General features: G+C 32.1%; 2 protein-coding genes across 2 annotated transcripts in view; both read left to right on the top strand.

Annotated features, from left to right (window-relative positions):
• The window catches only part of LOC126776739 (UHRF1-binding protein 1-like), a 28,395-nt gene extending 13,414 nt beyond the window's left edge, over positions 1-14,981 (top strand). The window contains exons 15-28 of the mRNA XM_050499455.1: positions 246-360; positions 441-575; positions 1,070-1,239; positions 1,633-1,808; positions 2,013-2,149; positions 2,489-2,626; positions 2,706-2,877; positions 3,191-3,305; positions 3,816-3,950; positions 6,653-6,784; positions 7,090-7,233; positions 7,972-8,270; positions 9,021-9,132; positions 9,584-14,981. Of these exons, the coding sequence (XP_050355412.1) occupies positions 246-360; positions 441-575; positions 1,070-1,239; positions 1,633-1,808; positions 2,013-2,149; positions 2,489-2,626; positions 2,706-2,877; positions 3,191-3,305; positions 3,816-3,950; positions 6,653-6,784; positions 7,090-7,233; positions 7,972-8,270; positions 9,021-9,132; positions 9,584-9,619 (2,016 nt within the window). The 3' untranslated portion in view covers positions 9,620-14,981. The remainder of the gene's footprint in view (positions 1-245; positions 361-440; positions 576-1,069; positions 1,240-1,632; positions 1,809-2,012; positions 2,150-2,488; positions 2,627-2,705; positions 2,878-3,190; positions 3,306-3,815; positions 3,951-6,652; positions 6,785-7,089; positions 7,234-7,971; positions 8,271-9,020; positions 9,133-9,583) is intronic.
• Positions 14,982-15,418: 437 nt separating this feature from the next.
• LOC126776812 (protein kinase C and casein kinase substrate in neurons protein 1) overlaps positions 15,419-24,953 on the top strand; it is a 109,312-nt gene continuing 99,777 nt past the window's right edge. The window contains exon 1 of the mRNA XM_050499610.1: positions 15,419-15,700. The gene's annotated coding sequence lies outside the window, so the exon portion shown is untranslated. The remainder of the gene's footprint in view (positions 15,701-24,953) is intronic.

Below are 24,953 nucleotides of genomic sequence, written 5' to 3'. Positions count from 1 at the left end.
AATTCATCAGATATTCTACCGCTAAACAGTAAAAATTAGTATTATTTTATTCCGGTTTAAAGGGTGAGTGAGTCAGTGTTACTACAGGCACGAGGGATATAACGTCCTCCAGAGGATGGTGGCGCATTGGCAATGGTTAATTTATATTACATCGCCAATTCTGTCTATGGTGACCACTTACCATCAGGTGGCCCATATACCCGACGACCTATCTATAAATTAAAAAAAAAAACGTTGGTTTTTAGATTATTCTAGAATCTGGCCCAGAACACGTATCGCAGCAACGGGATCGACCCAAGGAGCTTCACATATGTTCAGCAAGAGCGACATTTACTAATGTTCGAGAATCGCCCGGAACCAGTGAGTATTAAACAAGTACATTTTATTTTTATAGAAAAACCTTTTCATTAACCTTTTGACGAATTTTGTTTAAATTATAGTGACGCCAGGCACGAGAGCAGATTTAGCGTCTATAATATCAGCAATACGAAGGGCTACGCCTCCTCGAGGACAGTTCCCTTGCTCGCCCGACGATATCGACCCTTTGCACGAACAGTTCCTGTTGCATGCTGACAGTAAGTGCAATGTACATATACTTTATAAACACTCAAATTGTTCTCGAGTATTTTGCTTAATCTTTTTATAACAAATAATAGTAAGTATATATATAAATAGCATTCATAATTCATTAATATAATTAGTTAATATTATGTAAAAAGTATGGACTAATCCTTAAAATTTTAATGCAAATTTAACATATACACAAAATGTTACAACCTGAGAGTATTAATTTAACTTCGAGCAAAATATATAATAATAATTGCTTCCTGTATGTGTAGTTACTGTCATCAGAAAATAAATGTTAATATAAGCAGGTCGTCATTACGTCTCCATAAATAACGAAAAAAATTCTAAATAAAACAAACTGTAATTACAAAAGAAATTAGAAATAAAACAGCAAAAGTACAACGACCAAGAGTCTCAATACTCGTGGGGAAGCACTCTTTCGCTCGATACCCTGCTGCCGCCCGTATCGTGCTAAGTAAGTAAGCGAGTGAGGGCTGCGCAGACCTGGACGACGAGCAGCGCGGCGCGGGCCTGTCTGCGCAGTGCTTGTGGCGCGAGAGCCGGCGCGTGTGGTGCGCGAGCGCGGAGCCGCTGTGGGTGGACTTCTGCGGCGCGCGCGCCACCGGCATCAAGCCGGCGCCGCTGCTGGACGCCACGCCGCTCACCGCCTGGGTACGCCCCACCTTATCTCCTAGCTCGCGACACTAACCTATCGATTGATTGTCGAATATTAAGGATCGGGATCGATTACGTTCCTGGTCCAGGATTGATGAACGAATGAAAAAGTAATTATATATATATAAGTAGTACATACTTGTTACCTTTTTAGATCTAAACTACTGAACCAATAATCATTAAATTTATCATACATGTTGTCAATGGTACAGAAAAGGACATAGGGCACCTAACCCCCGCGAAGTTGCGGGCAGAAACTAATATATAATATATCACTAACTGTTATTTTTGATAGTAAAAAAATTTAACAGATTTAGAATTTCAGCTGTCACAAAACATTCCTCATTGGCTTATTCGTATCGCGCTACTATTGACCTTGTGGTTTTCTAGATTTGCTTCGAAGATGGCTTCTCGAAAATCTGGGTGATAGGTCGGACGTCTGGATTGAGTGGGCTCCAGCTCAACCACTATCAACTACTGTTCCTCCTGAGACAGATGGAACGCATAAGTGAGCTGACGGCGTGGCTGGCTCACCAAGCTAGCAGAATGCCGGAAGCTGACCAGGGGTATGAAAAACTAATTATGAGAGCTAATTTCCATAAATTGTAAATGATAAAAGCTAGAAATGACATTTGTAAGATAGTTGCTTCTCTAGTCATATACTAGAGATAGGGCTAAATGAAAATGAGAACCACTTTTTATCCTCTAATTAATGGAATAAACGTAAGCGTTAATATGACGCCGAATTTTTATTTATCTATATCTTTCAGGTCGTTAGTAGTCGGTCTCGTAGTGCCAGCAGCCGAGATGACATTGGTTTTACCGAGTAGTTGTCCGGGACAAGAGTCCTCCAGGGATCTAGATAGTGTACCGTTTGATTCGTCCAGCCTTAATGATTTGAAATTGGGTGAGTTATTTCACATTAATATCTTTAACTAAATTTATTTGACCTTTGATTTTACCTCATAATTCACCTCCTAGTCAAAAAATAACCATATTTTTTTAGATTTCTAAAACTAAAGTCGTTAAAGGTTTAAGAATCGAGTAGAGTTTTTCTAACGCTTACCAAAATTCGGTGCCACGCTTTTATCGACCTTGAGTGAGTTATTCGATAGTCACCTTTCAAATGTATGATTTTTTTTTTAGAATCCGGTATGTGAGTGGGCACACTCACCTTGACAATTGTATTATAAGAGTTGGTACTTCTAAACACTGTGGGTTTGATTATTAATATTTCCATGGCCAGGTTCGGAAGCAACAATGGCTCCCTCTATGCTAGACCGAGACAGTGGCATGTTAGCCACGCAGAGCATCGAAGTGTGCACCGCTCAGCCTCTGCCCGCCGAGGAGTTACAGCCTCCGAGTCCTGGATTGAATTTTAGTGGTAGGATAGCTTAGGACAGTTTAAATGTATAGAAAATATGAAATGCGAAGACTAAATAACATGGCATGCGACGCACCAGGTTTCTCGTCGATGCGGCGAGGGTTCAGCTCGCTGGTGACGTCACTGGACAGCGCGCTGGCGCGCGACGACGCGCGCAGCGACGCCGCTTCCACCGCCAGCTCCGACAGCGACCGCTACGTCGTCGTGGGGCTCGCGGCTGAGTCGCCCGATGACGCAGACGTCGCCTTCAGGTACCGTCTACGCAATGTGTCCGCACCAGATGTAAATCCATCTTCAAGTAATAAAATCCAAGTATTTTTTTTCGATTCAACTATTGAAGAAGAGTAGAAAACAGTACCAAACATTAGTAATTTACAAATAATAAGCGGATTCAATTCACGATTAGTTACATTAAACTTTGATTTAAAAAAATCTGAATTTTACATTTTGCCAAAATCGGCATTAAGACTTTTATAAGTATTATTCAATATTTTTTGGATTATTGGTTTTTTTTTGCTAAAATATGATATTTGTTGTATGAGAACAACTTTATATTTTTCACAGGGAGTTCGAACATGGGCGGTTATCGAGTGGAGTAGAGGTGGCGTCGGAGGTGGTGGAGCGCTCGTCGTCCCCCAGCGACCACTCTATCACCAGTTCCTGCAAGCGACGCGATGTGGTGAGTGCATCACATTACTACCATGCATCTACTGAAACAGGCCCATTTGAACTGAATAAAAATAAAAAGTAAATATTCGTTTATCAGTACCATTTAAATTAGATGATAATTCTGTACCATTAACTATTGTTGTTACCTGAACTTTGGAAGTAAAATATGTGCAAATAGTTAAAATTGGTCTGAATATAATTGAAATTTATAGTATAAACAAACATATCTTACTTATGAGTTTTTACAGTACATAATATTGAATATAAATTGTTAATATTGCTCAACTTGAACTTATACAGCCTTATGTATAAGCCTCTTTATCGTATTGAAAATATATAGCGCTCCAAAAAGTACTTACACGCTTAGGCACTCTTCACCATTTCTTCTAAATGGCTTTTGTAAGTTTAAAAAAAATTAAGTATTATATCTTTAAAATATTGGCTAATATTATTATTATTCAAATACAGATAATATAAGATGGTAATATAAAATATTCTTAAAAAACATTTTTCCTTCAAGATATCAACGTGCACATTGCGTTTGAACAACATATACCTCGTGCAGCAAAGCGCGAACGCTAACTCCAGCATGCGGATTGTGGCAGATGACCTCAAGACTGACGAATGCTCTTCCATACCCTGGGACGAGTTCCAGGTATGACGCTCATAGATTTTTATATATATTAAAAATTTTGCAAGCGCTCATTGACTTCTAAACAGTCGAAGAAAAAGGCTTATTCCAATTTTATATATATATTATCTTAACTACATAGTATGGCATTACTTAAATAGTTAACTTAAACTTATTTAAAAGAAGAAAAGTTCATCATGAATTTTTTAATCATTTATCAGAGGCATGTTAATTTATTAATTTAATTAACTTTTTTTATGCAAAGGAACATAATCTTTTAAAATAATATTATTATCTTTGCAGTAAAACTTTCAAAAGATTACTACTATAGTTTGTTTTGACATTCCTAGTTTTCAGATATTTAAATAAATTTAAATCGATGTCATCAATTCAAATACAACTCATGCTAGAACCAGACACATATCTCCTAAACATACTCGCCACAATATATCACAGATAAGCTAATTTAACAAACATTTCTATTGTCAATGGCCGATATCATAAATAAAAAAATCGTAGCATGAACTTCGCCTTTTTGATTCTATGTCATCATTTATCGTTCCTCAATTTGAAATAAGCCTATACCATAAATATTAGAATTCATACGGCTATGTTACGTCATAAATGTAAACAAATTGGTGGAATAAAATGGATTTAACCTTGAACCATTGTTGTTTGGTATTTTTTTATTTTAAGACGACAAACGTATTACCATTTAAATAATATTTGAAATTATTGATATGGTAAAGGTTTATTAATTGCATGATCACATTAATTCCTACCAAATCATTTTTCGTACGCCTCACGATCAAAAGTCGATGTTATTCTAAATTTAAAATATATTATGGAATGCATTCTTTTCTAACTATGTTGTCTATGTGTTTTTTTTCTCTATGGCAACTCCCGCCCGCTCGGCTATCGTGAGAAAGATTCGACTCAAGGTATTTAAGCGATCAGCTGATCTGACAGATCGTTAGTGTTTCATGACACAGTAGTGTTACCATTATGTTGAACCAGTTAGATGTAGAAGTTATGTGTCGTAGCCAAGGGGGTTTTGTCTGTGTACAAGTAAATTAGGAGGATATTGCCGTGATGATGTCAATCTTTAAAATAAATATATGAGCACAAGTCATCCGTCAATGACGTCGCACCATTTACAATTTAACAATGGATATAATTCGTTAGATTTTTTTCATTTTGCTTTCGCATGCATGGAAGAATTGCATTTGATTTTTAAACGAGGATTCAGATGGCTTGTAATCCCCTTCCCTTATTATACGTCCTCACACCAGGTAAACTGTCTTCCTCTCAATTGTGTGACGTAACGTTATTTATGAATAGTCACTTGTAATTTTTGTATTTTTGACATTACGGCAATATCTTGACACGAGCTTCATGGAATTTCGCTATTGTTTTATTTAAAAAAAAAAAACGTTTAGATTGCATGATATATATACAGTACAATGCTTAGTGCAACTCAAATTCTATTATTTCATTATTATCGATTGACTGAAGTTCTATTTAATCGATATTTACCATACTTAATATCAATAAGTAAAATATTTAGTAACATTGGAATCTCTAGATATGTTTTGGGATAATAATTATATAATAATTTAGATCCATTTACTTTTTTAATAACTTATTTGTCAGTTCTGAATCATTAATTAAAAAAGTAATGATCATTATTTTTAATGAATTAAATTGTCATGAAAACCACATTTGTTTTTGTGTTATTTTAACTTTTTATTAGAATTATTTTTCAAGCTAAAGTTACTATTATTGTTACAAAGCTTGTGAATGTCTTTTTTTTTCACCTCATTGTAGTTTAAAGGATTTATTCAATTGATGTATAAATGTAATCCGAGTTTTGTGTAATGGAAAATAATTTTACAAAATTTAAACAAAAAACAAAGCGCGAGGTACGCTTGAATTAAGTCAGAGTTTTCCATTTCTACATATATATATATATATATATATATATATATATATATATATATATATATATAGTATTTATATTCTTTGGCCGGTTTTTTTGATTAAATTTTATAGAATTTGTTTATTCTATACTTATGTTTTTTTTCCAATCAAAGATTTGACATAATGAAACAGAAAATATTGTAAATAGAATAGAAGGTACATAATGCACATTTATTTTTACCTATACAAATGTCAACAGATAATGAAAACTTATTGCTCACAGTGATAACAGGTTCGGATTATTTCGAATTACAATATAAAGAGACAAGCAAAGTTACAATTATTTTTTTAAACGAAAATTGAACTGTCAACCAGATTAGTCCTGTGATAGACAAATAGTGTAGGCTTAGTAATAGGACTACACTCTGTAGGGAATAATAGTTTGTGATTAAGCTTTTTGGGAACTTTTGTAGTCTTAGATTTCTTTCAAATATAAAAACCGCACTGTACACTTTGTAAGCATAGAGCTTTTATATTAGTTTTTTTTTTTCTTATTTGTTTTGAGCTTATTTAAATAAAACGCAGCTTTTGCATGATGAATTCTTTACGCGTTAGTTATCGAGCGGATTTCGTAAACACAAACAAATCATAACTAACAAACTGAATCACATTACCCATGATTGTAATTCATTTAAAAAAATGTTATTAATATATATAATGACGATGAGTTACATATGCTTGTTGCATGCATATATATAATGCTGCAATAATAAACTCGCTGCATTTGATACATAATTATCCAACAGAATAAGTTTTCCATGCGTGCCCGAGCATGGTCGGGACCGGAGTCGGATGATGATGAAATGCGACCTCGCCAAACGCCTCGTGTCGCGGCGAGACTGCTGAGGACTGAACTGCCGAGAGTAGTTAATGAAATGGTAATTGGTAATTATTATCTTATATGCTTAGGATTATGCTACGTTCATTATTTTTTAAATTTAAAATAAATGGGCAGACTGGCAAATGGGTCTTCTGATGGTTAAAATAGTCACCACCTCCCATAGACATTGGCATTGTAAGACATATTAGCCGTTCCTTACATTGCCAATGCCCCACTGACTTTGGGAACTAAGATGTCATGTCTTCTGTCTGTTATTATTGCAAAATTTAAAAAAGTATTAACTGAGATTTTGTTTATATATAAAAATAGTGTTACTAATCATAGTGTTACTTTTAAAAATAGGGCGAGCCCATAGGACCGGCTCCGTACGAGGAAATACTGGAAGCACGAATCAGGGAGTTGAGTATCGTTCTCAACATGAGCACAGCCCTGGCGCTCTCCGAGTTTATAGAGGACGAGGTGGTGGTACCACCCATGCCACTGGAGGTAAATTCTCTAAAGGCAAATTTGCTGCGACTAAATTAACAATTTGTTTTCTTGATGAAATTTATATCGAAATAAATGATCCCATCAAAAACATAAATGTGAAATGAGAGCCAAGTTCAATATTATGATATATGCCTTGGTTGTTGACTTTTATGACAAAAGAAGTAAGATCTAAATGGGTGCCAAGTTCAATGGTCAGTCCTGAAATTTATTTATAGCAACTTAAAATACAATTTCTCCTTATAACTTAGGATAATATATTGAAGCCTAAGGTGAGACTTGGCTAGTTCTCCTATACGAATTATTATTAAGTACACTTTATTAACTGGGATTTATTATTAATTATTATTTTAATATTTAGCGCACATCAATAGTGTAAGATCATTACTTATAAATAATTATTAATCACGTAATAAATACCAAAGCCGACTACAGTTTTAGTTATAAGTACTAAAACTGATATGACGATTGAATCAATAGTACGGTAACCTTTTTTTTTTTTAATTTACATTTATTTACCTGTTCTTAATATTGGGTCAAATCTTACGACCAATTCCACTCACGTTGGTGGTGGTGACAATAAATATGAGTGAAAATTTCTCTTTAAAAACTTGTTACTTTTTTTTTTTAATATTAACTTATACAGTTCGTGATAAAATGATTATACAGCATATACTTCTTTTTAATTTTTCTCTCTATTTGTACATATGATATAAAAAATCGATCTTAACTTTACAGGTGTTAATAGAAAACGTTCATTTACAACTGGTAGAAGACAGACCAACTCGTTCCATAGCATCACCGCCGCCTCAGCCGTTAGAACTGGTTCTAACCAGTCTACGATTAAACCGGGACACTTCGGGCATCGTCTACCTAGGACCCACTGTCCCTTCGAGAACCGTCTCACCGAGCAGTCCACCCCCTGAATTGCAGATGGCGATAGACGAGATACAAAGGTTAAACGAAGAAAATGAAGATTTGAGAAAAAGGTTGGCTACTTTGAATAGGATAGCTGAGGATAATCGGGACTTGAGGGCGTAAGTAGTCTTAAACATAATTAAGTGAAGTATCTAATGTTACAATTATATTGACTAACTTGAATATAGAAATCAGGCACTTGCGCAAGCGTACGATTTTGATGTACTGATATTCCTAACTGCCAGTTGTACGTATTAAAGGAACTAGTACCCCTTCATACCGCATCCTTTTGGTGGTTTGTCAAGCAGTTGAGTTGGCTCAATAGTAGTATTTATAATGCTATGAGCTGTAATTATATTAACGAATAAAAATTGTGTAACTCATCGATGAACTGATAATCCATATTGCTTATTTGGACTACAAGTAAGTCGACCCATCTCAACCGCCTAACGGGGTTTACGGCTTACTGGTGGTAGAGCTTTGTGCAAGCTCGTCTGGGTAGGTACCACCCACTCATCGGATATTCTACCGCAAAACGGCAGTACTTGGTATTGTTGTGTTCCGGTTTGAAGGGTGAGTGAGTCAGTGTAATTACAGGCACACGGAACATAACATCTTAGTTCCCAAGGTTGGTGGCGCATTGGTGATGTAAGCGATGGTTAACATTTCTTACAATGCCATTGTCTATGGGCGTCGATGACCACTCACCATCAGGTGGCCCATATGCTCGTCCGCCTTCCTATTCTATATAAAAAAAAAATTTGGCGGGAACCCAACCCAATAACAAAAATGCTACTGATTAATTTCGAACGAATTCGAATTAATGGGATTTAGACAAGGAAGTGACGAGGGCGATGAACTGATTGCAGCAAAGCGGAGGAGGCGAGCGCGCTGCGGCAGTGCGTGCACACCGCGCAGCAGGAGGCGTTGCGTCTGCTGGCCGACAAGCAGGAGCTGCTGGAAACCGTGCGCCTGCTGCAGGTAACATGGAGCTTCAGTTTCAGGACGGCCATACGCCGTATAGTTTGTTTACATGCTGCGTTTTTTTAATTAGACTAATTGAATACTGAAAAACTGTCGACCTAAGCGCTTTTGAGGCGAAATTTCCTAATACTAGAAAGCCAGAAAACTTTGCATTTTATATTCGTGTATCTGTAAAATGTCAAAAGAGAAGTTCATGGTGATATCTTTGAAATAAAAATTACCGATTACCTTAATAATCTGTATCAAAATATGTGATTAAATATTTATTAAAAAAAATCTGTAAATAAAAAAAGTATGGTAACATCTTGAAGACATTTAAATGGGAATGGGTACACGTTGAGTGTAGAATGTATTTTAACATTTGCTTATATCACTTTATTTTAATATAAGGAGAAACCTTAGGTATGTATGTAGATAGGTGCTTAAATATTATGCCAACAATTTCCAGGAGCAGCTGCCGGGTCCTTGTCGCGGAAAAAGATAGCGCTCCCGCGGCGGCGCTAAGGCCTGCCTCGACTGCGCCGCCTGCACCGCCTGCTGCGGACAGCGACTGTAGACGTGCAGACATGCACGCAGTCACGACTCTTCTCAACCATCGTGAGAGATTGCCGAGGATTCAATGTTGCCAACTTTAAACATGCCAACATTATCAAAAATCACCATCCTCATTTTTATTCGCTTGACTTGATTCCATTAAAATTGGTTTGATGCCGTGTTATATAACACTAGATATTACTTGACGGACTTTTGTGGCCGCCGGGTTGTCTGACGCCAACCATTCGTAATAGTTGACTTGTACTATAGGGGTGGTTCAAGTACTCAAACGTTCGAGGATATCTCGATTGTTCTTACGACACGCACGTGACGCTATTCTAATTCCAGAAACAACACGGCAACAACTCAAAAACATTTTAGGATTAACTTAGTTCTTAATTTACTAACTCTGTAAACTTGTCTTGATGACGATCAATACCCATACATAATGATGACGTCACAGGATATTATATTCCATGCTTAAATATAAGAGAACAAAATGTGACATTCATATATAATAACTCAGTGTATCTTTAATTATACTAGTAAACACAAGAGCTTCCAGGAGAAATACATTTGTTACTGCGAACGGGTCTATTAAATTGGTCGTATAATAGCGTTGCAGAAATTAATAACATGTCGAGAACACACTTTTCACGGTTCAACATTGTATTGTGATAAAAAATTATTCCAAAAGGAACTAACGTCTTTCTACAAATAATTTCAAAGTGGTTCTGTGCGTAGAAGTCAACTAATAATGGTTTTTGTGGGCGCTTTTGTCGATTGTTCTTTATGTCCACTTATTCATGACCTTGTTTATTTATCGGCTGCTATCGATATTCATGGCAATTTTTTGACATGATTTACTATTTATGAAATCTTTAACCTAGAAACAAGTGATAATTCAATTCGATTTAAATTAATATTCGGCTGAAACATTTTATTATCTTTTTTTCTTAAGTAAATAATAAAATATTTGTTGAATAATATATTTGAATCAAGTTTTTATAACTTAATCTCAGAGTTTTTTTAATCTTGTTTTAAATATTTGAAATCTTACGTAATTAATACAATAGTACGTTACTCAATGCATAATTTCTATTCAATAATTGAAAATTGGTCAAATTGTCTAATTTAAATAAAAAGTAAGTTACAATCAAAACGAAACAGAGATCGTCTATATTAAAAGTTTTTATAACATATAACGTTCACAATTCTTATACTTAATACAATTGAATTAATTATATTATTTTTTAAATACTTTTTTTTTTAAAATGTCACCTTACATAATAATCTTATAGTATAAAAAAATGTCCACCAAATGAAAATGTGGTACTTAAAATAGCATTTATTATATAAATTAATTTGTTAAACACAAATCCAACAAGGGATGCAGATTATAAACAATTTAATTTGATCTGTATCTTGTATAATGCCCGTCAATAAATATTGCACATCGAGCTTTGAAAAGAGACAATCGACTAACTTCGGCTTCGTAGAGCGTTATCTCTGTCGCACGAAACACTAATAATCCGGTATGTTAAAACACTTGAGTTTCTGTGTAATTGAATAAAATACACCGATTGCTTATATAATTGCATTATATAATATATATAATTGCATTATATAAGCAATCGTATATATAATCGTATATTGTATAGGTTGTGGAAAAATAAACCAAAAAGATCATGTTTATATCAACGGCTTAGAGCACAGATAACGAATGGAAGGAATTCGGAATTTAGGTTATTGAAAGTTTTTATTAGAAGGTGTTTGCTACGTGAGTAATATTAAAAGAAAACAAGTACAGTATGACGATATAAAAAATTTATATCTGATCATATATAGCATTGGTTACAATTCCTTCCATTTCACTATCTGTGCTTGCCATGAGGTCAATATTTAATTGTCACAATCGGCCGTATTTATCACAAGTATATTCAGTGTAACTGTCTAAATGGTGTTGAATTCTTTGACAAGTACCTTGTTCACGGAAAACTCTGTAAACCTCTCCTTGTGCTGGCATATAATATCGTAAATCTGGGGCTTCGTCAATTTTTGTTCAACTCTTTTTCCTAAATATGCCATCGTACAACTTTAAATTATTTAAAGTTGGGATATTTAACAACTATTTTTATATATTTGGAATTGGACGCGACCGCACACTTAACCAACGACTGACAAACGTCTCAAAAGCAGTGTGCGACAGAAATAACGCTACGAAGCCGAAATGAGACAGAAAAAATAAAAAGAGATAGACAGACGGCTAAAGTCTCTTTCCAAAGGTCGATGTGCAATATTTATTGAAGGGTATTGCACTATTAAGGTACATTCAGCCTCAGAAACTGCATTTGTTAATATAAATTAGACACATCTTCCAAAAACTTGGAAGGAACTTGCGAATGCTTTTGAATCGTCACTTTACAAGATTTAATTAAATACTTCCACCGATTCTGAATGTCGATTTTACCGAGAAGAACCGGCAGGAAACTCAGTAGTTGCTTTTTTTCGACAATCAAGTTACACAGATAATTAAATAAAATTGAATTATTATTTATCCTGCATGAAAATCAACGAAGTCCACGCTTTTTTATCTTTTTTATTGAGTAATACGCCTTATTATGCAGTTTTCTTCACATGCGATTTAAATTTATTAGCTGGTAAAGCTAATAGTGTTTCAGGAATTCTATTATAAAAGAGAACACCTTGCCCAAATGTGCTTGCGTTTCATTGTGAACGGATGCGTTTTATATAAAGTTATGTCACTGTATTTATATATGTTGGTTAATAACATGTTACATATGATTGTCTAGTGGTAGATATTAAAAACCTTTAACTGCTGTGTAATGCAACATTTAAAGTTAAAACAGAATAGGTTAATAAGAATAGAAGTCTTTTTGTAACTGACTGTACAAAGCACCTATGGAATAATAATGGTAATTGCTTTTGGGGTTTACATTTTAATATGGTTGTTTGAATTTGTTCCTAAATTAAAATGCTTCATTTTATCTTCAATAAACATACAGTTGTAATATTTTTATAGTTGATTTAAATTGAATATTTCGTATGCAGTACTGTGCTAATGTGTTGCCATAACTTTAATTCGAAAAAACTTCCAAAACAAAGAAAAAGTGGAAGGGGCTGCCAGTCAGTTTCAAATTAATATATTTTTATACCTACCAATAAAAATAAAATACTGTTGTGATAAATATTTTTATATTTAGTTTTCCAAATCAAAACTTAAATCGATTGTCGTCATTGTAAAGAAAATTAATAATAAGGAACTTGTTCACGAATCAGTATAGTAAGATCTTGAAGGTAAATACAAATTATAATTAAGTATCGAGTTTGTGAATATTAAAATATTTAAAGTAAAGCAAATTACTTGAAGTCACATTGATTCCAACTTGCGTCGCAAAATTTGTGTTATCCAGTGTTGGTAACAAATATTTGATTTAATTACACAAGATACTAACAAGCTATCAGTGACTTTATGTATAAACAAAAGTTGTAAACGCAAAGGTTATCAACTATTATAATGAAACTACGTACACCATAACACAGATACAAAAAATAGGTGATGTTTGAGACACAATGAACGTATAAAATTTGAGATCATTTATATATTACTAATATATACTTATAATAATGCATTGGGTTGCTTCGTCTTGTATAATATTAGTTCAATATAATAAGTTTTGTGTTCTTTTTTGTTTTACTAACAAATTCAATATGCGAACAAGTATAGGAAGTTGATTTTAATCTACTTGTAATTGTTGTATAGATTTAAAAATGCGCCTGACAATTAACTATATTAGTACCATCGCTTTGATATGATGACAAAACCAGTAGGTTAGTAGATAACTCTAGTTTGAATTTGGTGTGTATAATCTTATACATTGTTATAAATGTGTTATCTGTTAAACTATAATATACAAAAAAATCAAATTTTTTTACAAGTAAACAATACAGTCTTATATGTGTGTATATATTGTATATCAATTAGTATATTGTATCTTGTTTAGCGCTTAATATTATTAATTCTATATTCGAATTTCATTTTATAATAATCAATTTATTTAGATCAATTTTTTTATTTTTTTTACATAATATGTTATATCAAAACTTTTACAAAAACTATGAATTCATTTTTTCGTGAAATTGTTAAGGAAATTTTTAGATGTTTTTTATGTCATTTTGATATTGCATGTGTCACTTGTTAGGAATACAATTTACATGTATTTGAAAGTTTTGTCACACTCAGAACGCCGATAGCAGCTAGACAAATTCGTTGGGTGAATGTCACATACAGTTTCATATAGAAATCGATTGAGAATCACTGCCCATTTAATATACCAATTTTAAAAAGTACATGCATAAGAATATATTTGTTGTTTATAATGCTAAGTGTGACAAAGTCTTATATATTCCATTAAATATTTGTTATAGGTTTTAATATAGTAATTATAAAAAATCGTGCCTGTGTATCATCCAATTCGCTTCATCATAATAATATGTATGTATGTGTCTAAATTAAATTTAATCGTATATAATCCATATATAATTGTGATTTATATATTAAAGATTAATGAAAATTTAAGAATTTTTTATCATATTTCGTCCTTCTCTGTATTTGAAAAGTTGTATCTTATCTGTAACTATAGTTATTGTATCCAGTTGTATATTAAGATATCTATAATAATAAATTTATTTGGCATCGCTAGTTTGTATATAAAATAAATAATCAAATAGATTTTGTATGTAGCCTTATTAAGTTCAGTTCTTATATAAAATCAAGGCTAAAAAATTTGTGCTTTGCTATTTGAAAATCGATTGTCTGTGCCCATGTACTGGTTATTAATTTTTATGCTATAGCTATGTATTCTCCAAGAAGTTTAATCATTTATGAAGTAAGTCATGAACTCATTCCTTACAACAAAATAATTTAACAGGTAATACCGTCGCTTTTCTCGTACCCGATCTTTAACTAAAATTATTTCACAAGACTAAAAACATTGTTATCTCTTTCTCACCTGGAGTTAAAAAGGGAAGCTAGGCTTTTTAATCTTGTGTAATTATTTTAGCATCAATATATTTTTGTATTTTGAACTCAACCTGTGGATATAAATTTCTTATCAACGTTACAGTGAAATATTATATGAAATTTAGAAGTACTGTTAAACATTCAGATCAAAATCTCACTACATAAATGCCTATTATAAAAGTGTTTACAATACAATTTGTAAGAAAATGGTTGTTACAATATGTTTAGTTATAAAAGGAATTGTTAAAATTAAATTTAATAATCGATGTATTAGTCTTTTATTTTAATATAAATAACGTAAGCAAATAGTTTTATTTAAAAATATCTTATGTTAAGTTTTGAGGGTTTATATATGAAGAGTACAAGATTAGTAGTAGAAATAGTCTTATAGCAGCAACACTGTCGACAATATTTAGTGTTACCCACTCATCATTGATTGCAAGTTTTACGGTAAAATACAGTAAAGAAAATAAATGATTAATAACCTGTTATTGATACCTAAAAAACGTAACGAATAATTTCTTCGAGTTGATGTAACAAACATTTCACCTTTATAAATAATGTTCCTATTGGCCCTTATAAATTAAAAAATATAGACATTCATAAAAAGTATATATATATTTATACACAGTATATGGGTAATTTTTTTACCAAGTATGGCAACTTTGCCATGAATGCAGAAATAACGTGACTAACACCAGTGGCAACATTTTCAGTTATGGCCGTCAGTCAGTTGGAATGGAGGCTAGTGGTAGTTGTCGAATTTTTGCGCTGAAATTATCAAGTTGCTTGTAAATCGTGATTTAGTGAGAATTGAATTAAATTTTAAACAACTTGTGATAGTTTGTGCATTTACATTGTGACTTAATTAATCGTGAATTACCTTAAAGAATGTTTATTGTGTCCTTAAAGTAATAGGATCGGATCAGTGATCATTTATATTATTGGATTACAGTTTCCAGTTCGTACAACGAATATAGTAGACAGGTGAGCTTTTTAATGATACTAGATAATTAGTGAATGAGTCGTATAAGTTTACATAGGACTAATTTTGCCACGAATGCGAGACGCGTGATGTCTTCGGTTCCAGCCGGGAGATAACGGGCGATTTAGCAGATTGTGTTGAATCTGATAACATTCTAATACTACTTACATTCGTACCTGTTTTAAAATGTAACACTTATATAATAAAGCATACGTTCATTGAATAATTAAAATTTCTCTTGCCCTAGTGTAAGTTTGTTGAATTTTATGCTCCATTTCCCGCTGAAAGTTGAATTCATATTGAGATTTATAAAAAGTGAGTGGCATAGCCTAATCAGTTATTTAATACAGTACACAACGAATACGTCGTTTCGATATTATTATACATTATATAGTGTGTAAAATCAAATAAATATCAATGTTATATACTACTAATAAATATAACTCACAACTTTGCGTTTCTACTCAAATAATCTTGTCTACTATTAATCAAATAAAATTTCATCTTTTTACACCTTAACAAGTAAAATTGGCTTAAACAAGAATTAACTAAATATATTTAAAGACAATGATTAAATAAAATATCAAATTAAGAAAATTAAATATTATAAATGTCCTGAGCTCAAATAAAATATTCACAGATAAGAAAATAACTACAAATGAAGGAAAATCTTTAATTATTTAAATATTAAACCTTGGCATTATTCTATTTTGACATCATTACATGAGATTTCTTAGTTAATTGTGCTTATTTGAATTTTAATTTTTATACATTCTTAATATTCCATCACTACTTATGTGACAATAGAAAAACTCATAAAGCCTACTAGAATAAGTAATAATAAATAATAAAATTCATTATACCGAAATAACAATCTATACCTCAGTAAAGATTTATATCAAAGTTTGATCCTCTATTTAAACCTATTATTTTTCTTAATATTTTTGGGCATAAGTCTTTTATTATAAACAAAATAGTATTTTCTGTTTTGTGGCTATGTGTACTAACTTATTAAATATCATCCTAATGTGCTTACATATATTATAATGTACTATTCTGATTAACACTACATATATATATGTATTATATAATCTTTTTTTAAATAAAATATGTATGAAAATACATATCACATGACATAAACTGTTTCGTAAATATATTTGAAAAATAATCCCTAACTAGATTTTTTTTTATTATATATATTAATCATTGATTGCAATCAAATTCTTATTTTAAAATTTCAGTCCTGCATTTAGTTCATACAACATCACCAATTTAGTTTGTGCAATGGAGTTTATCAGCTTTCTATCAATATATTTATCGTATATGATTATTGTATGATATGAAATGTGGATGTACCAAGATATTATGCAATGCAAAATTATTACAGTACATTCAATAATGTTGTCATATTTCTTATTTGAACAGATTATTAATCTATTTTTCCTTAGGTTACTAGGGCTTCATTTAATTTATCTGCTAATCATTGGATTAGTAATTAAATAAATTAGCAGTAGTATAGCAGATTACACATTAGCACTCTGTACTATGAATGTAATGAACTAAACTTTTATACAATGTGTTATGTCATAAAATCTATTACATAAAAGTAATAGTAAGTTTGTTTTAGGTATTTCATTAATGTCATATATCTATTTACTTGTTAAGAATGTCTTAAGAATTAGTGTGACATAAGATTCAAGACTCGAGAGCCAGTATAAAATACTGACCCTCGAGTCCTGAGCTTTACATTTCATATTAGTAGATTGTTAACTATTGAAGTTTTTTTTTACAAAAACACCCTTTAATATGGTTTAAAAATTAATATCTAAGTCTAATAACAAGTATCTTGACGACCTTGCCAATATCTTGACTTAAGATATTATATATGTTTTCATAATATTTTCTAAAGGTGATTATAAAGGTAGATATTAAAACCTAAAATTGTAACTAAACATTGCGGGTTCTAAACCCGGCAATGTGACACCTACGTTTTCATATGGTTAATTCGGTTTTATAATTCGTCTTGTGCTGGATGGTGAATAAAAACAGCCAGAGAACCTGGTAAGGTTGTATATTATTTTGTTATGTGTATGCATTGAGCAATTTGGTGGAATAAGATTCAAATCTCTTTCTCTAAAGGACAGGAGACCTATGTCCAGCAGTGGGACATTTACACTTTACCTTATTACTTACAAATTTTGAAGCTGATGATTTATTCAAATTATAATTGCAACACAAATAGCGTAATACGCATTCTAGTTGCTAGTATCAGAGGTTGATTTGCATTAATTCTTTATTTAATTAATTTAAATCCTTAACTGATAAAGATAACAGGCATAGATAATATAATCTAGCTGAGCCGCGGTCAAGGCGGCAAACAATGGAATGCCCCAGATAATGGTATTACGGTATTTGGGAATTGGCTACGCCATAACCGCGGCAAGGCCGACTGCGCCCCGTCTAACTGATTGAACCGAGCACAATAAACCTGAGCTATTATTAAAATGTACGTTGTTATATTGAAAATGTTCTTTTAAACATCTATTAAGTACAATTAATTTAAATTGCTAAAACAGTAGGATTGCAGTGCAATATATATACTTTTTTTAACACTGCTATCAACGTATCTGATTCTATCTGCAACATATTTTCAATGGCGACAATATGTTTCTGAGTGAATGTTTACGCCATTTGTTAATGTATCGGTAAAGTTTCGTCTTTACCGATTTCAATGTATAAGTAATTAGAAAAGATTAAATCGATGTTAAAAATATTGGTTTATTAGCGAGATCCCGTAATAGTTGCAGTTCGTAATCACTCCCGCCCATGCGAGGGGGGGAAGAGGGCAAGTGCAACCGTTTTGCGTGTTTGAGTAACAAACAACCGAACACACAAACTTTCACATTTACAATTTAAGACGTCATAACGTGTAATGTCTGTTGAAAATTAGACAGCAGCATCACTAGTATCATCGGTATATAGAAGTGTACTATAATATATACATATGTTGGTTTCGTTAATTTGTAAACCTAAAAGTAAACGCGGTTCTACCTTATTGGTGTATTTTAATTTTGCTTACATTTTTTTTTTTAATTTAAATAGATTATATAAATCTTAGAGTATTCGTCATTATTCCAATAAAAATATCAATCAAAGATATTTTTATAGCTTTTCTAAAAAATACAGGCTACTTAGCATTGATATATGGCACTGTAAGTATAGTAAAGATGTTTTTTTACAGGCGAAACTATAAAGAATACTATTTATTATTATATACTACTAGTTATGTAGTCTTGTGAACTTTCGAAAAAATAATTAATTATATTATATTCAACAGTAACTAATATACATATAACTAGGCTAGTAATAAGGTTTTTGCCGATTTTGTCGGATTCCGAACGGACGGTAGCTTTAGTTAATATAGTAATCTTCAAAAATGAAGACTCAAAGTTCCTTGCAGTAAAGCCTAGCTACTTCGAATACTATTAAATGATAACTGAAATCAAGTAATCAACATAAAAAATCTTCGTCTTAGGCTTATTATAGTTACAGTATAACGCAAATATAAATAGAATGCTTAAAAATATTTTATCAAACATAAAAATTACAACACGAGAAAAAAAAATTGAGATAGTTTTTAAAAGATCCGACTTTACTTTTTTTATTATGGTACAATTGGATGTGTATTTTCTATACGAACGTGTATGATACAGCGACAAGTGTACGCTTTAAGTACGGTTTACAGTTTTATCTCATCAAGGCAAGCTGTAATCCGCTCGTCAATCACAATTCTCCGCTCGCGTACCACTTATCACTATCAGAAGCATGAATCGTACTTAGTGTTTATATACGATTTCATCATCGATGAAATATGTTATAAAATTGAACTGCTAATTACTTACATGGTGGTAGGATTATTTCCAAGCCCGTCTGGGTTTCACCCACTCAAATATTCTACCGCCAAATAGCAACACTTAGTAATGTTGTAATCCTGTTTGAAGGGTGAGTGAGCCAGTTTAACTACATCTAAAGGGACATAACATCTTAGTTTCCAAGGTTGGTGGCGCATTTAACGATGTAAGAAACGATTAATATTTCTTATAGCGTCAATGTCTTGGCGATAACGACCACTTACCAACATTTGGCCCATTTGCCCGTCAGCCTTACTTATTACCTATTTAAAAAAAAAACTGAGATGGTACGATAAGTAGAAAACGTTGAACTTAAACGAAAGTTACTGATTTAAATCCAAGCAAGCTGTATTACTAAGTTTTTTTTGTGCTTAAATTTTTTTTTTATCTCGTACTCGGCAGTGCTGCTAATAGCCGAAAAGGAAAACTCTTGTATCGCAAACTTGCACTAAGCCGATTATTGAAATAAGCTTTGAACTCTATCCTTTAACTAGGCAAGAAGCTTTCGCCCAACTCAAGTGTGGGACATAAGCATTTACCTGTTGTTATATTACTAAATAAAAATAATAAGCTCCAAACTTTCTCCTCAAAAGGGAGAGGAGGCCTTAGCCCAGCTGTGGGATATTAACAGGCTGTTACAATATATTACTTTTCTATATATATTCGTCTTGTAAGGAGTCAGAGTTATCTGCACATTTAAGGTCATATTATCCATCGCTATTTGCTTTTGAATCGTAAACTGACACTTAAATAAGTATTTCTCTTTGAATGTCCCGAAAAAGAGATTATTTATTGTCCAGTTGTAAATATAAAGTAGTAAAAGTGCTATGCCATTGATGATTACGAAATATCAATACTCGATGCTGAATCGATTAGGAATCCAAATAGATTGTTTAACTAATTAATAATTACGAAATAACGATTCAAGGACCGCGTAGCGATGGCCCCGTGGATTACATTCTTGGGAAGCAGAATGGTATTTAATCCTGTTGAAAGGTAAAATAGTAAAAACTAATGGAAGTACGCTCCGCTGCGGCCGCGAATACAAACCGCCAGTTCCGGAAGCGTGTAGAAATAACTGGTTTTATCCGGTCACTGGACTTTTGTGATTTACCGAATTACTTCTTTGCTCATATGTTTTTGTATAACTGAATATGCTACCTATATTAAACCAATAACATGTTTGTATGATGATTTACATACTTAGCTATGTAAGTCAATGGAAAATATCTAATCTATTAACACGTCTTGAATTCTTTATATAAAAATGTTTTATTAGTAAAAATCATTTACAAATGTGATGCGAGGACTGCGAAGGTTTAAAAACAATATTCATTTAAATAGGAGTTTTATTTATGGAATATAATATGTCAGCTTATCACCTTCGTCACCTTTTAGTTATTCGAGTCTTAAGATTATTTGGGTACTGAAATGTAAAGGTAAAAAAAAAAAATATTATACCTAACTAAAAATCTTTTGGCGCACAGTAAGTGTAAGTTGACTGGACGATTTCATTTGTTTCACATAATGTTTGCTTGGACTAGTCTAAACATTAACCGGATTATTCTAGTAAATACAGGATTCCTAGGTAAACTTAGTAGATCCGATTTTAAGCAAAATAATTACGTATTAAGTAATTATTTACATATTTATATTATGCAAAATAATAACGATTACTAATTGTCTTTTAACATTTCTATAATCATGTTTATTTTTGTATTTTTTGTAAAATAACTTTTATTTAATAAATAAAATACTTTATTAATAGAAAAATGTAAAAGTTTTATCATACATAAAATATCAGAAAATTTAAATTTTTGCTTTTCTTATGCTTAGAGCATAAAAAACATAAATTACTCGTTATTGATATGACACGAAATGTATTTCTATGCCGGCCTCATTCCACGATATCGAATATAATCGCAGATACAGTGATTTTGAAATTACGCAAATACTAAATTTACTTAATGGGATCATTAGTCATCATTAAAACGAGGTCGTAACGATTGTTCGAACTGCACGCTCGTTACGTACGGTATTGTTATATTAAAATTATACAAACCACTCGAATGGGACTTATTCCTCTTTCATTCAAAAAAACCCATACACAAATAACTGTTACGATGAAAGATAAACAAAAGATATAGAAAATTAACGAGCTTTATTAATGCCATTATTATTTTTTGTTACGTCGTCGAGTTATCGATTAACAGTAAGTACCAACATTCGCAACACTTTCATACGACGCCATATGTAAACGACATCGGCATTTGACAAATAACATAGAATAAACTAGATTTAGAATAGGTTATTTGTATATAGGTATAAAACATTTATACAAGGTTATACATATACTAATATATAAAACAGAAGTGAGGAAGGATCAAAATCAATCTCGTTTCTATTTTATTGTTTATATTTATTATGTTTATTACCTCAGAAATCCGTCATTAGTGAACCGAAGGGTGTCTTCTCCATTTGGTCCTATTTAAGTACTAAAAATTTTAATGAACTGTTCCATAGACCATTACAGTGTATTGTGATTGGATCGCGTATCTTCCGAAGAAGCGATGCACTATCTATTATGATATACGATGAATGGGTACCTACCCAAACGAGCACAAAGCCATACCGCCAAATAAAACATCAATGTTGTTTGTTTTGTTATAGTACATATTATATATTAACATATTATATATTATTATATATTAACTTATTATATAAGTTTATATAAAAACGAGATGAATGAAATAAAATATATCGAAGTCAAAGTTAATAATAATTACTTCCTGTACCTCGAGTATGTTTAATTCGATATCAGGTGTTGATATGTGTACATTTGTAGATTAAGTGCGTATTAGTTTTAAAACCGCGGATTACGTGTCAATCTAAATTGTCGGATTAATCAGTGACCGCTTGTAGTTTAGAAGATAACGAAGTCTTTGAACGGCCTCTTCGTAAATTCTTCGCCGATTTCATTTATCTCCATAGAAATATGAAGTTACTCTTTCATTATTATGTTCTAATAGCTTCACTAGTAAACTTGTGATAATAATAAATAAGAGCAAAGTGACAGCCGTAAATATCCTACAATACAGCAGGGCTAGGCGTCTCCTATTTTCTGGTAGAAATATTCCATAACGATACTCACGTGTGAGTTTCATTAGCACAGGTTTTTATTTCATCGCCGAGCAAGAGATGAATAATAACACATGTTAAGCAAATTTAAGTAACTTTGTAAAGTTAAATTAAGAAACTTTTTTCCATCCCACATAACCCAGTTCCACCCCCATAGGACCCGGTTACCTTTCTGAAGGTTTCCACTGCGAGAAAAAACAAAAAAAGGGAAAGTATTTTTTGTTAAAAAACGACTCAACGACGCTCAAAAATATCAAAATCGGTCTAGGCGTGGACGAGCGGTTCAATGATAAACATGCGTACGGTTTATATATAATTTTATTCGTTCAAATTCTCCAAATTATTTAATAAATTATTAAATACAATTATTAATTGTTATTTATTTAATACTTAAGTCATTACAATTTTTTTTGTAATTCTAATCTGTATAAATAAATATAATTAAAGTGTTTGTTGATTTTAAAATAACTGCCTATTTTTAAGTTAATATGGTTATTTGCGTGTTATCAAAACGAAAACAATATTTTATATTGGATTACCGTTGCTACCTAATAATTTAAATGCATATAACTAAAATAGGCCTTATGTACGTTAAAACGATAGATTTTTAAAGATTGTCATCACAAACAGAATTAAATGCTCGCTAAGAAGTGTCTTGCTTGTTATAATATATAATTATTTTAATATATTTAGTTTTCAAGCGATTAAATTATTAAGTCGGTCATTGAACTGGTTTATGTAATGCTAGTATATAAATAACAAGTTTGTCGTTTACCCGAGACGAGTTCAGGAAGTCAAACATCTATAACTGTAGGCTTATGGATGATCTTCCAGTGAACTCGTAAGATATTCCATGCTATAGCAATATCCAGTTTGGTAATGCAAATACATCACTGCACTTACCGAATTATATATCTGTAATAATAAGCTCGAGCCTTATTCCTGAATGTTAAAGAAAACGACATTTTGTTGTAAATATTTTATATAAGTAGTTAGAATTAATTATATATATATATAAATATATGTGTTAATTCTAAATGTATCTATTGTATATGTTTATTAGTTATTATATTATAAACGTTAAGCCGAGATGGCCTAGTGATTAGAACGCGTGAATCTTAACCAATGATCGTGGGTTCAAACCCGGGCAAGCACCACTGAATTTTCATGTGCTTAATTTGTGTTTATAATTCATCTCGTGCTTGACGGTCAAGGAAAACATCGTGAGGAAAGCTGCATACGACTAATCTCATTGAAATTATGCTACATGTGTATTCTACCAACCCGCATTGGAGCAACGTAGTGGAATAAGCTCCAAACCTTCTCCTCAAAAGGGAGAGGAGGTCTTACCCCAGCAGTGGAACATTAACGGGTTGTTACTGTACTAACGTTATTCCAGAACTATCAAATATTACTATTATCCCAGTGTATTTGAAGGTTTAAATATACATATATATATTGTAATCTAGCAAGTAAACGACCAGACACGTGACTTGCAAAAACCATAATGTATTCCGAGCTGCGATCTTCTACTAAATATGTTTGCTTATCACATTTGAATAGATTATTAACTGAATAATACGTCGGTAATAATGTTTTATATAAAATATTAAGTCATCAGACACATAGTTTTTTTTTTTCATTTATTTACTTTAGCTATGAATACTGAAATTATTAGTATTTAATTAGTACTAGTAGTTCATATGTATATAATTGACAGTCTCGTTGGTCTAGTGGCTAGATAAGACCGCAGATCCCGTGGTCCTATGTTCAAATCCCATTTAAATGCAAAGGCAATAAAAGTTATTGTGATTTTCTGTCGAAAAGTTCTCAGTAGCAACCGGATTCTGGAAGTTGGAAGTGTACACTATCCTGCCACGGAAAGCACGCACAGTCGTTTGCCCTGCATCTGAACTTGGATTATGAGAGTACCTGTTTTTGCACCCACAATTGTGCACTATAAAATGTCCTGAGCATTTGGCTTATCCCTCTTGAGACTGGCTGAAATCGGTCAGAAGAACATCACCATCACAAAAACCTAGACTCCAAATAAAATGTTAATACATAATTAACTTTACACGGGTACATTTTAATCGACATATTTTAGTTCCAGTTGGGACAAATTCTAATATAATAATGTAACTAAAAGTAAAAACATATCCTTTAACAAATGTTTCATTAATTAATTACAAAATTTCCGATAAAC

The sequence above is a fragment of the Nymphalis io genome, chromosome 21 (assembly GCF_905147045.1).
Source record: "Nymphalis io chromosome 21, ilAglIoxx1.1, whole genome shotgun sequence".
In the NCBI taxonomy this organism is placed as follows: Eukaryota; Metazoa; Arthropoda; class Insecta; order Lepidoptera; family Nymphalidae; genus Nymphalis; species Nymphalis io.
Note: the sequence above shows the minus strand (reverse complement) of the source record. Positions and strands in the feature narration are given on the sequence as shown.